Source organism: Mauremys reevesii, linkage group 10, assembly GCF_016161935.1.
Source record: "Mauremys reevesii isolate NIE-2019 linkage group 10, ASM1616193v1, whole genome shotgun sequence".
NCBI lineage: Eukaryota > Metazoa > Chordata > Testudines > Geoemydidae > Mauremys > Mauremys reevesii.
This window is the reverse complement of record NC_052632.1, coordinates 33,133,958-33,146,298: the sequence shown is the minus strand read 5'-3', so window position 1 is coordinate 33,146,298 and position 12,341 is coordinate 33,133,958. Positions and strand designations below refer to the sequence as shown.

At 45.7% G+C, this 12,341-nt stretch overlaps 1 protein-coding gene across 9 annotated transcripts in view; it reads left to right on the top strand.

Moving 5' to 3' along the window:
- The window catches only part of HERC1 (HECT and RLD domain containing E3 ubiquitin protein ligase family member 1), a 216,959-nt gene that overhangs the window by 180,848 nt on the left and 23,770 nt on the right, over positions 1-12,341 (top strand). For all 9 annotated transcript variants that reach the window (XM_039490822.1, XM_039490819.1, XM_039490821.1 and 6 more), the window contains 4 exons: positions 7,338-7,537; positions 8,517-8,631; positions 9,779-9,925; positions 10,770-10,871. In XM_039490822.1, coding sequence (XP_039346756.1) covers positions 7,338-7,537; positions 8,517-8,631; positions 9,779-9,925; positions 10,770-10,871 — 564 coding nt within the window. The remainder of the gene's footprint in view (positions 1-7,337; positions 7,538-8,516; positions 8,632-9,778; positions 9,926-10,769; positions 10,872-12,341) is intronic.

The window sequence follows — 12,341 nt, the reverse complement described above, 5'->3', positions numbered from 1 at the left end:
TCGCGCAGCAAGCCTGGGAGGGAGGTGGAAGGAGGGAAGTGCAGCGCGCCTGGGGGAGGAGGCAGGCCGGGCATTTGGGGAAGAGGCGGAGTTGGGGAGTTGGGGCATGAGCAAATTTGCCGCCCCTGCAAATTTGCTGCCCTAGGCCTAAGCCTTATTGGCCTAGGTGATAATATGCTGCTGCCCCAGTGAAGGGCTGATGTAAGCAGACCCAGTGCTGTTCCACTCACAAGTCCCATTGTATGGAGCATGCCAAGCACAGGAGGGGGCAAGTTGGAAGCAGAAGGAGAAATATCTGCAGTGCAACCCATAAACAGCCTGGAAATGGCTGCCATAAATTGCAGAATTTCCTGGGCTGTTCTAATTTATGCAATGATCCATTTTGGCCCTGACATAAGGCTAGAATCCAAGAATGAAAAGGTGACATAAAGTCTCCTTTGCTCTGTCTTCTGGGCTGCATCTTTTGTGCTGCATCTTTCAGGAGGCACAGCGCAGAATGTGGCCCGTTATCTACAGATTCAGGTAAGTACTTTAAGTGTCCCTGGAGTAATTCCATATTACAACTCCATAACTAAAAAGTTGCATAAAGCCTCACAGGATACTATGAAAAACATTTTATAGAAAGAGAATTCTGCTTTCTATGACTCTTTCCCCATATTCTTTATTATTAGTAATTATTCTGTTTTCATTAAACTTTTTTTTTTTGTTCTTCGAGTGCTTGTTCATGTCAATTCCAATCAGGTATGCGTGTGCGCATGTGCGCAGTAGCCAGAAGATTTTTCCCCTAGAAGCATCTCTGGGGTTGGCCTGGGTGCCCCCTGGGGAGTCACGCCTTCATGGTGCCCAATAAAGGGCCCTGCTGACCCGCCACCCCCTCAGTTCCTTCTTACCACCAGTGACGGTAGCTGGAACTTCCCCTTGTTCTTGCTTCGGCAAGCAGCTTAGCAGTACGTTCAGTTTTCACTGTAGATAGATAGTTCTAGTTGGCTAGTACAGAGTAGCTAGTTCACTTAAAAGTTTCAGTTATGGGGGGGTCCCCCTGTTTTCTCTTCCTCCCCTTTATTTGTCACCGGGGCATGCCACGATCCCGAGGCTTCATGAGTTGCCAGGACTGCACGAAGCGCATGCCTAAAAGTGACCCCCACACACATACTTCCTGTTTACAGTGTCTGGGCAAGGGTCACCAAAAAGACCACTGCAAACTCTGTCTGGAATTCTGACTGAGAACTCTTAAAGAGAGGGAGCAGTGGCTTAAAGTCCTCCTCCCAGTGCGTTGTCTTCTGCACAGAGCGCTCCAGCACCATCTTCGGTCAAAGGGAGACACCACCAAGGAGGCTCAGCACTGTCATGGAGCCTCTTGGGGGCACTCCAGCCTTTGGCACTGGTCCCAATCACTAGCGCAGAAGAAGAAGAAGATGGAAAGAGGCCGATCCTCCTCGGCAAAATCCAGGGGACCAGCCATCAGTGGCACTTCAGTTGGGCCACAGCTCCGAGGCTCAGAGTGGAGCTACGTCGATTCCTGCCCAAGTGAGGCAGTTGAGTCCAGGCCCTTGGAGCATTTGCCACACCTGTCCACCCTAGAGGCTTTTGAGGCGGTGCATCACCTGCTGATGGTATGTCTACACTACGCACCGAATTGGCGGGCAGCGATCGATCCAGTGGGGGTCGATTTATCACGTCTAGTCTAGACATGATAAATCAACCCCCGAGCACTCTCCCATCGACTCCTGTACTCCACTGCCGCAAGAGGCACAGGCGGAGTTGACGGGGTAGCGGTAACAGTCGACTCACCGCAGTGAAGACACCACCGTAAGTCTATCCAATTACATCAACTTCAGCTACCTTATTCACGTAGTTGAAGTTGCGTAACTTAGATCGATTTCTTCCCGTCCCCCACCACCCTCCCTGAGTGTAGACCAGGCCCGAGACTCACAGCACCATTCTTGTCCCCAAGGCAGGAAGATGCACCAGCACTGCAGGCTCCATCCTGGCACCCCGTTCAGTCAAAGGGAAAGCCGGCAATGATGTCATGCCGATCCCTGTCACCTCGGCACCCTCCCCCGCTGAAGCCAACGCCTCCATCCAGGGAGTGCAGTTGATCCCCAGGTTCCCAACGCTCTATGTCAAGAGGTGCAGCGCCACCCTGGTCCTCCTATTCTGAAACATCAGAGTCAGAGTTGAACTTGTACCGCTCTGACTATAGCAGGAGCAGAAGGTCCAGCTCAAGATGCAGTAGAGGGTCCCACCCAATGCAGTGGCCTTCACAGTGGCAGAACCCAGCTCAGTGGCCCTTTTGGACTCCGTGGGCTTTCCATCAAGCCCAGAGTTGGAGCCAAGGATCCCACTTGGGAGCTGCATCATTGGTGTCCACGACATTTATTCCGCCACGACCAGCGACTGAGCCATTACCTCCAGAGTCAACGCCGGTGGCCATGGCACCATCACCAGCAGGAACCGTGGCGCCACCCGCAACAACACCTTCGGCACTGGAGGCGTCAGTGGCTCAGATTGCTGCTATGGTGCCGGCTGCACCTTCGGCACCGACGATGGCACTGGCACCGACATCGTCATCGACACCAGCTGTGACTGCGTCCATGAAGACCCTGATACAGATGCTACCCTAGATGTCTATACCAGCACTGGCGTGGGACCTAATGTCAGCATCAGTACCCGTGCCCTTTGCGGGACTGGGCCAACCGATCACAGTCTCCCCCAGGGTTACAAGATCCCTTGGATGGGGACGGTAGAGGGTGGCCTCCTCCTCTTCACCAGATGAGGCGCAGGCAGGCACTTCCGTAGCCCCAGCTCTGGAAGACTCCAGGGTGTTGCAGCGGTTGCTGCGTCAGTTTGCCCAGTTTCTGGGCATTAAGGCAGAGGAAGTGGTAGATGATGCAGGCCCTATGGCTGACATCCTGGCCCCCTTGCACTCTTTCTGTGTCGCCTTACCATTTATAAAGACAATTAAGGACATGACTAAGACCCTGTGGCAGACCCAGGCCTTGCTGCCACCCACTGCCAAGCGTAACAAACGCCGGTACTTTGTGCCCTCCAGGGGTTATGAACATCTATATTCCCACCCCCAGCCTGACTCTTTGGTGGTGCACGCTGCTAATCAGTGGGAGAGGCAAGGCTTTCAGGACCCTTCTCCCAGGAATAGGGATGCTAAAAAATTAGACCTATTTGGGCAAAAGGTGTACTCAACGGAGGGACAACAACTCCGAATATCTAACCAGCAGGCCATCATCATCAGGTACTCCTGCTTGGCGATGGCTAAATTCATGGAGTTCCTCCCCTCGGATTCCCGTGCCAAATTTTCAGCTTTGGTTGAGGAGGGAAGACTGATCTCCAGGGCATCCCTGCAGGCGGCACTTGACGGGTTGTGCTGCCACCAGGGTTATGGCTACAGGAGTAGCCATGAGAAGGGGCTCATGGCTCCAGGTTTCGGATCTCCCCTATAACGTCCAGCAAATCATACAAGACCTGCCTTTTGAGGGTCAGACTCCTTTTTTTCAGAGAAAATGTACAAGAGGCTAAACAGCCTAAAGGACTCCAGAACCACCCTCAGGTCTCTGGGCCTCTATACACCGTCAGTTCAGCAGAGACACTTCCATCCTTAGTCTTCTCAGCAGTTCTGTCACCAGAACCACCAGGACGGATCCTGAAGGAGAAACAGGACCGGCAGGAGAAGGCCGTGTCAACCCTCTGGCTGGGCTCGGGACAACCCAAGCCGCCTTCAGGGCCCAAACTGGTCTTTTGAAGGCATGGTTGAGGACGGTGTACCACACTAAAGACTGGATCCACCCCCGCCTTACCTTCTTATCCCAACTATCTCCTTTCTACCGTGCATAGTCCCATATCACCTTGGACCGCTGGGTGCTCCTCACGATAGAGAGGGGATATTCCATCCAATTTTGTGCCCTCCTGCCCTTCCACTCCCCTTCCCCGTCCCTCTTCAGGGACCCTTCTCATGAGCAACTCTTTATCCAGGAGCTGCAGTCGCTCCTATCGTTAGGGGCAGTGGAGGAGGTTCCTCAGGAGCACCGGGGCAAGGGCTTTTATTCTCAGTATTTCCTAATACCAAAAGCCAAAGGCGGCCTCACGCCTATCCTGAACCTGCGAGAACTCAACAAGTTTGTAAAGAAACTCAGGTTCGGCATGGCCTCATTGGCCTCCATCATCCCCTCACTGGTCCAGCAGACTGGTATGCCACCCTTGACTTGAAGTATGCTTACATTAATATTGCAGTCACTCAGTTCCACAGGAAGTACCTCAGGTTTGTGGTGAACAGTACCCACTACCAATTTACAGTTCTTCCGTTCAGCCTGTCAGCAGCATGTCGAGTCTTCACCAAGTGCATGGCAGTCATCGCTGTGTTCCTGCGCAGGCACCGGGTACAGGTATTTCCATACCTCGATGACTGGCTGATCAAGGGTTGCTTCAGGACCCAAGTGGAAGCTCAAGTCAAATTCATCAGGGCCACCTTTGATAACCTGGGTCTCCTTCTAAACGAAGCAAAATCGACTCTGCCCTGTTCAGAGGATAGTTGATAGGGGCAGTACTGGACTCGACCCAAGCCAGGGCATACCTTCCGGAAGTGAGGTTCCAGACCCTGGCCGGTTTCATTCGAGGTCTCAGACAGTTTCTCACCACCACAGCAAAAAACTGCCTGAAGCTTCTGGGACACATGGCTGCCTGTACCTACGTGGTGCAGCATGCCAGATTCAGGCTTTGACTGCTCCGGTCATAGTTAACATCGACTAGCCCAAGACAGCTTGGACAAGATCATGACCCTGCCTCGCCAGGTCCTTGACTCCCTCCTGTGGTGGCTCATCCCTCAGGAAGTGTGCTCAGGGATCCCCTTCGCCAGTCCACAGCCATCTCTTTTACTAGTGACAGACGCATCAGACTTGGGCTGAGGAGCACATCTAGGAGACCACAGGACTCAGGGTCCCTGGTCTCAGGCAGATCTGGCTCTCCACCTCAATGTCAGAGAGATGAGAGCGGTGTGTCTGGTGTGCCAGACCTTCCAGGCACACATTGTCCCATTAAGTATATCAGTTATGACAGACAACACCACGGCAATGTTCTATATCAACCAACAAGGGGGTGCACACTCCTCTCCCCCTGTGCCAGGAAGCCCTCATGCTGTGGGACTTCTGTGTAGAACATTCAGTGCACCTGCAAGCATTGTGCCTCCCCGGGGTACAGAGCAAGTTGGCAGACCACCTCAGCAGGTCTTTTCAGGGCCACGAGTGGTCCCTTCATCCAGATGTCACAAATTCAGTCTTCCAGAGGTGGGGGTTTCCCCAGATAGACCTATTTGCCACACAAGGCAACAGGAAGTGCCAGCAGTTCTACTCCTTCAAAAATCACAGCCTAGGTGTGGCTGGGCTCCAGCGTGGATGCCTTCCTCCTCCCATGGGGAGGTTGTCTCCTATACGCCTTGCTGCCCATACCGCTTGTTCACAAGGTACTCCTCAAGATCTGGAGGGAACAAGCTCAGGTCATATTGATAGCTCCAGCCTGCCCCCACCTGGTACACATCTCTCCTAGACATGTCCGTGGAAGCTCTAGTCACCCTGCCACTCTTCCCGGACCTTCTGACACAAGATCACAGTTGTCTCCAACACCTTGAGTCGCTGCACCTTGCGGCGTGGAAGCTCCGTGGTTGAACCCTATGGAGCTTTCCTGTTCAGACCATGTTAGACAAGTCCTCTTTGGCAGCAGAAAACCTTCTCCGAGAGCTACCTACCTTGCCAAGTGGAAGAGATTTTCAGTCTGGTTGGCACAGTGCCATTGGTTCCCAATGCTAGCCTCAGTGCTGTTTATTCTGAACTACCTCCTCCATTTGAAGCAGCAGGGGCTTTCAGTGTTGTCAATAAGGGTTCATTTGGCCACCATCTCAGCCTTCCACCCAGGTGTGGAGGGCCGCTCTGTCTTTGCTAACCCAATGGTCACTGGTTTCTAAAAGGTCTCAACAGGCTATACCCTCACGTCTAGCAGCCTGTCCTGGCTTGGGACCTCAGCCTGGTCCTTCCTAGACTCATGGTCCTTCCTAGACTTTGAACCCTTGGTGTCGTGCTCCCTGCTCTACCTCTCTTACAAGGTGGCGTTCCTGGTGGCAATAACCTCAGCCAGGAGGGTGTCTGAACGTAAAGCCATAACATCTGAGCCCCCTTACACAGTGTTCTATAAGGACAAGGTTTAGCTCAGACCTCATCCTGCTTTCCTACCGAAAGTTTTATCGCCATTTCACATTAACCACGACATCTTCCTCCCGATATTCTACCCTAAGCCGCATTCCAGCGGCAGGGAACAGAGACTTCACTCACTGAATGTCCATAGGGCACTAGCCTTCTACGTTGAGAGAACGAAGCCGTTCAGAAAGTCGGTCCAGTTATTCGTAGCAGTGGCGGACAGAATGAAAGGTCTGCCTGTGTCATCACAATGCATTTCGTCATGGATCATGTCCTGCATTCATGAGTGTCACAACCTGGCAGGGGTTCCTGCACCTCCAATCACTGCGCACTCCACCAGGGTGCAGGCTTCATCAACAGCGTTCCTGGCTCAGGTTCCCACTCAGGAAATCTGCAGAGCGGCTACGTGGTCCTCCATTCATACATTCACGACACACTATGCAATTACCCAGCAAGCCAGAGACGATTTGGCCTTCGGACAAGCAATACTCCAGTTAGTGGACAACTCCGACCCCACCTCCTGAACTTGGGCTTGTCAGTCACCTGATTGGAATTGACATGAACAAGCACTTGAAGAAGAAAAAACAGTTACTAACCTTCTCGTAACTGTTGTTCTTCCAGATGTGGTGTTCATGTCCATTCCAATACCCACCCTCCTACCCCTCTGTTGCAGTAGCCGGCAAGAAGGAGCAGGGGGTGGCAGGTTGGCAGGGCCCTTTATTGGGCTCCATGAAGGTGCAACTCCAGGGGACACCCAGGCTGACCCCACGGATGCTGCTGGGGGGAAATCTTCCGGCTACTGTGGATGTGCGCTCGCACACACCTTATTGGAATGGACATGAATAACACATCTCAAAGAACAACAGTTACGAGAAGGTGAGTAACCATTCTTTTTCTCGCACTCGTAGAACTGTGATAACCACCAGATCTGACTTCATTTGTGTCATAAATTGCGGCATCAAATCATCAACATAGTTCTTTTTTTGTGGTTTATATGACGATGCATATGAAGTTCAAATGCTTAATACTTTTGTGCTGGAAGGAAGTTTCGTTTTATTTGTGTGATGTTCATATTTGTAAGTCACATTATGAAGACACTGAATGTTGTAATCTTTTTGTTTGTTTGTTTGAATCCTTTAGGACACCATTGTTAGTGTGAAGTGGGATCCAACTGGTAAGATTCTCATGACATGTGCCAAAGAGGAAACGGTGAAACTCTGGAGATGTGTGGGGGGATGCTGGAGGCGTTTGCATTCACTCTCCCATCCAGCTATTGTGAATAGTATTACCTGGTGCAACCTTCCAGGGAAAGGACCCAAGCTGCAGCTGTTACTAGCTACGTATGTTAACATTTTTGCTTTAATACTTCCTGTGTAGTCTTTGTACTGGTTATTAATACTTACAGCAACTGTATATGTAGCATCTTTCATCCTAAACAAAAAACAAACAAACAAAATTCAACACGCTGTTCATTGTGGGCATAGTAGAACACTGGTTCAGCACTGACTTAAATACAAAAAGTGCCCATTACTGAATCACCAACAGCTTTCCCCCTCCACCTAGGCTTTTCTCTGGAGGGTTCTACGCCAAGTACTGACCAGGGGTGATCTTAGTTAATTAACTTGAATTAGTCACAGTGAAAACTTAATGTGGTATGTTTTCATGTTACTGGAAACATCAACTAATCATTGTTGTGAAATGTGCCAGTTATGTCCATAGTTGCAAATACTTCCTATGCTGATAAATATACCTGGGACCTATACATTATGATGGCACAATGATTGCAAGGGGGTATTAGGTTAAAAATGAAAATATTTAACGTGAAAAATAGAGTGAAAACCTATGGAGAATATTCCTAAATATTTTGAGTAGGAATTTAAAAAAATCACTGTCAATATGCATATTTTATTTAAAAATAAGTGAATTAAAGAATATAGTAAAATTTCAAACAGTACAATGAAAAACAAGTTTTTCCTTTTTCCAGTCTGCCTCAGCTTTCCTTTTATATTGGAGATACTACTTCACTAACTTCCTTTTAAACGTAGTGATGCTGACAAAATAGTTTTGGCAAAATTTAATATTAAGAAAGAGTTAAAGAAAAAATGCATTTTTTAAATGAGTATTACTACTAAATCTGTATACAACTTTTAAAAAATTATCTGCTGCCCTTGGACTTTGTTTTTAAGCAGATCTTTCTTAATCACCTTGCTCTAAATGTATATCATAACAGACTGACATACTTTTAGAGCATTTGTTGATTGGTGCTGTATTTTAATAACTTTATTTTGTTTTCATGTGATTTATTCTAACTTTCTTCAGAGGATGCCAGAATGGCTTAGTGTGTGTTTGGAGTGTTCCCCAGGATATGCTGATCATGTTGCAGTCCAGCTCAAGTAGTTCAGAAGGATGGTGGGAACAGGAAACAAGTAGCAAGGTAAAGACAGTTCAGCAAATGTTAGGAAATCTTAACTCAATTATATCCATGGTTTTCTCTACGATTATAGGAAAAGATGGGAGCAAAATATTTAAATATCTACATGAGTGGAGATGGAGAAGAAGGAAATATTTGAAAACCATTACATTTTAAAAAGTTACATTTATTTTAATTTGTCTGTGCTTACACACATGCAGGTGTTTCCAGGGCAGGAAATGGTTCTTGCTCACATGCTCAGGAATTTTCCCCCAGGTTCATTGGCAGTGACCTGGGGTGGGTTTGCCCTCCTCTGTAGCATTAGAGTACAGGTCGCTTGCCAGGATTATCTGGGAATACTTCCCTTAATCAATTCCTTTGCCATTGCAGGTACTTGGGGCATTGGTGCACCTCGGTTCCTCCTATTCTCTGCCTAATAGTATTATTTCCTGTGGGTTGTAATTCTTGGTCTAATTTTGGATGTTGAGTTTAGTGTGTGGGTGCTGGGTGCTGTCAGTGGCCTGTTGTTACATACAGGAAGTCAGACTAGATGATCTGGTGGTCCATTATGGTCTTGCGGTCTATGACTCTAAATGGGAGGTCAAGGTTTCAAAACAACTTATTTGCAAGAGCTATTGATCTTGGCTAAATTTTGGTAATGCTATCTAGTTCTTTTAAAATTATGCAGTTATTTCCAAAAGAGAAAACTAAAATAATACTGGAAATTTCTTAGCATATATATTTGCCTTGACTTAATTTTAACTAAAATGTTCTTTAAAAAGGTAAGATCCAGCCGTAATGTGGTCTTGAATGCGTATGGTATTTTGAAGAGGAAAATATAGATGGTAGTAAGTTAATGGCATCCTTATAAAACATGACTAAAATAATTACAAATAAAACTAAGGTCTATTAAGTAAATATGCATTTAGATATATTTACTTAGAGAGGATCGTCACTGTAGGTGCTCATAGTCTGTTGTATCAGCTTGAATGCTTCAATAAGGCCTTTTTTTTATGGTGCCTTATTCTTCTTTCCTTGATAAAACAAAAGTAATTGTACCAAGAAAATCTATACACTGGTTGCAAAGAAGTCTAAATCTGAAACACTTTTCTGTTCACAATTTTCTATGTATGTAGTCCAGGGTATGTCATAATGATGAAATAATTTGCAGGATGGATACAGAAAAGCAGTAGATGCCAAGTGCATTTATCAGCTGAGAGGACATATTACTCCTGTTCGGACTGTGGCCTTCAGCTCTGATGGACTGGTATTAGTGTCTGGTGGGCTCGGTGGGCTCATGAACATTTGGTCTTTACGGGTAAGGTTGTCTTTGAGTTATATTAAAGATTACCCAAAGATTATGTCATGGATGTCACAGAATTCATGGATTCTAGAGTGGCGGCAGCACCCAGAGATCCCTGCCGCTGACACCCGGAACAGTTAGCCCTTGTAGCTTGGGCTCTCCTCTCCCATACTTGGTCTTCAGTCATCCCCCCCATCAGCTCTTCCCCCCACATTATTTTTAGTAAAAGTCATGGATGGTCAAGGGCTTCTGTGAATTTTTGTTTATTACCTGTACATGACTTTTACTACAAATAACTGTGATAAAATCTTAGTTATATTTCTTACTTTGTTAAAATAGGTGCATTTAAGATCAAAAGCTGAAGGATAATTTTATGTCTTCATAGTTTTCTTTGATAAATACTTTATAAAAATTAGAGGAAGTGTAGTCAAGAATAATGAATACAAGATTTGGGAAAAAAATACCTGATTTCTAATCCTGGCTCTGCAATTGATTAATTATGTGCCTGGTTAAGTCATTTATGACCTCAGGTACTTAGCCAGTTTATGCTTTTGTTTCTCCCCACTGAAAAAAGGGAGTAATACTTGCCTTCTTCACAGGCTGTTGAGATTGTGTAAAACACTTTGAAGATGTTATATCAATGCTAATTTTAACTTTTAATAATCTCTTTCGGAAAATGCATATGCCTTTCTGACTATCGTGTACGAATTTTAGTTCAAGGGGGTTTAAAGTATTTTAACTTTAAACAATCATTAATTGAAATGTTTGTGGGTGTTTATGGTACTACAGGATAATAAATTCACATGTTTAAATAACTAAATGTGTTAATGTGTATTGATTAAAAGATTTCTGATTTTAGGATGGCTCTGTATTACAAAGTGTTGTGATCGGTTCTGGAGCTATTCAGACTGCAGTATGGATCCCTGATGTTGGAGTAGCTGCTTGCTCAAATAGATCAAAGGTATTATTGTATATTAAAGTGCTGTTCTTTTGAGTTAAATTTGTGAGTATTAAGGGAAGGTTCTTATTACAAAAAGAAGCCCATTTATCCAAACCTTTCTTTCTAACAAACTGCTAGCATATTTCTCTCCTTGTTCTGCTTATTCCATGTTATCCACACACATTTGCTGTCAATTAAAGGAGCTTGAGTAATTAAAATTCTGCTGTACATAGTTTGTCTATTTACATGCAGAATACATTGTTTTGACTCTCAACTGCCATCTTATCTTTAAAAAAGAGTTTAAAAGCTTAGTTTAGTTTTCAGACTTCCTGTATGAGAAAGAGAGAAATAGGGAAATTAATTTAAAAAATATGCACCCAGGTGACTACTTTGTCATTTTGAAATTTGTGTGTGAGAAATGTCACCCCTCTTTATGGGAGAGATGTGAAATGTGTCTATCTCAGAAGAAATATCTGCTTCAGAAGGTTAAAATAGTCTTTGTGTTAAGATTGAAAATGTAGAATTTAACGTTGTACAGTACCTTTCTTCACTGTCCTATTGCAAATAGAACTGGGTGATTTTTTTTTCTTTTTGGCCTATCGTGAAATTTGAAAAATGCATTTTTCAGTTAGCCAAAACTATTTGTGAATTTTACATGAATTTGCCAAATAGTTCTTGTCAAAAAGGCACCAGTCACAAAATGAGGAGGTAGTGGTTCCTCCCTTTTGATCTTTAGCCCAGTGGTTAGAACACTCACCTGGGATGTGGGAGACCCGAAGTAAATTCCCCTCTCTGGCTAATGTGGATTTGAACTAGGGTCTTCCACATTGCAGGAGAGTGCCCTACCCACTGGACTATGAGATGATATGCTGGGGGGGGCTCTCTCAATTGTTGAAGTTGTTCCACTATGTATAAATAATTAAATAGTAATTGTAATAGGAACATGAACTGGAGTCTTCCACTTCCCAAGTGAGTCCTCTAATCACCAGTCTATAGAGTCATTCTTTCTTGCTCTCTCCGGCCTAATGACTAATTACTTATGCAAAACAGAACAGCTTCAAAGGAGAGACTGAGAAAGATCCACCCTAGAATATCTTAGAGACAAGGTCTTAGGCCTAGTGAATATCTGTCCATCAGTCAAAGATACACCTTCATCCTGGGTCCTTAACTAGTCCTTACTCAGTTTATGAAGATTTCCTTTGAGCATCTGAATAAATGTTCATGGTTTTATCTGTTAATCTAAACAGCATTTTTTATAGCCATAACATCTGCCAGAAGAGTGAGTAAACAAACTTCAGGCCATGATGGCTGATCCCACTTCTCATTATTTTCTACAAGGACAGAGTGATTTTTCCACCCCTACCTGTAATTCTTATTCTAGGTGGTAACCGATTTTCATCTCATCCAATCAGTTAATCTGCCAGTATTCTTTCCTAGGTCCTTTGCTCATTGAGGCAAAGCAAAGATTCACACACTAGATGCTAAAAGGGC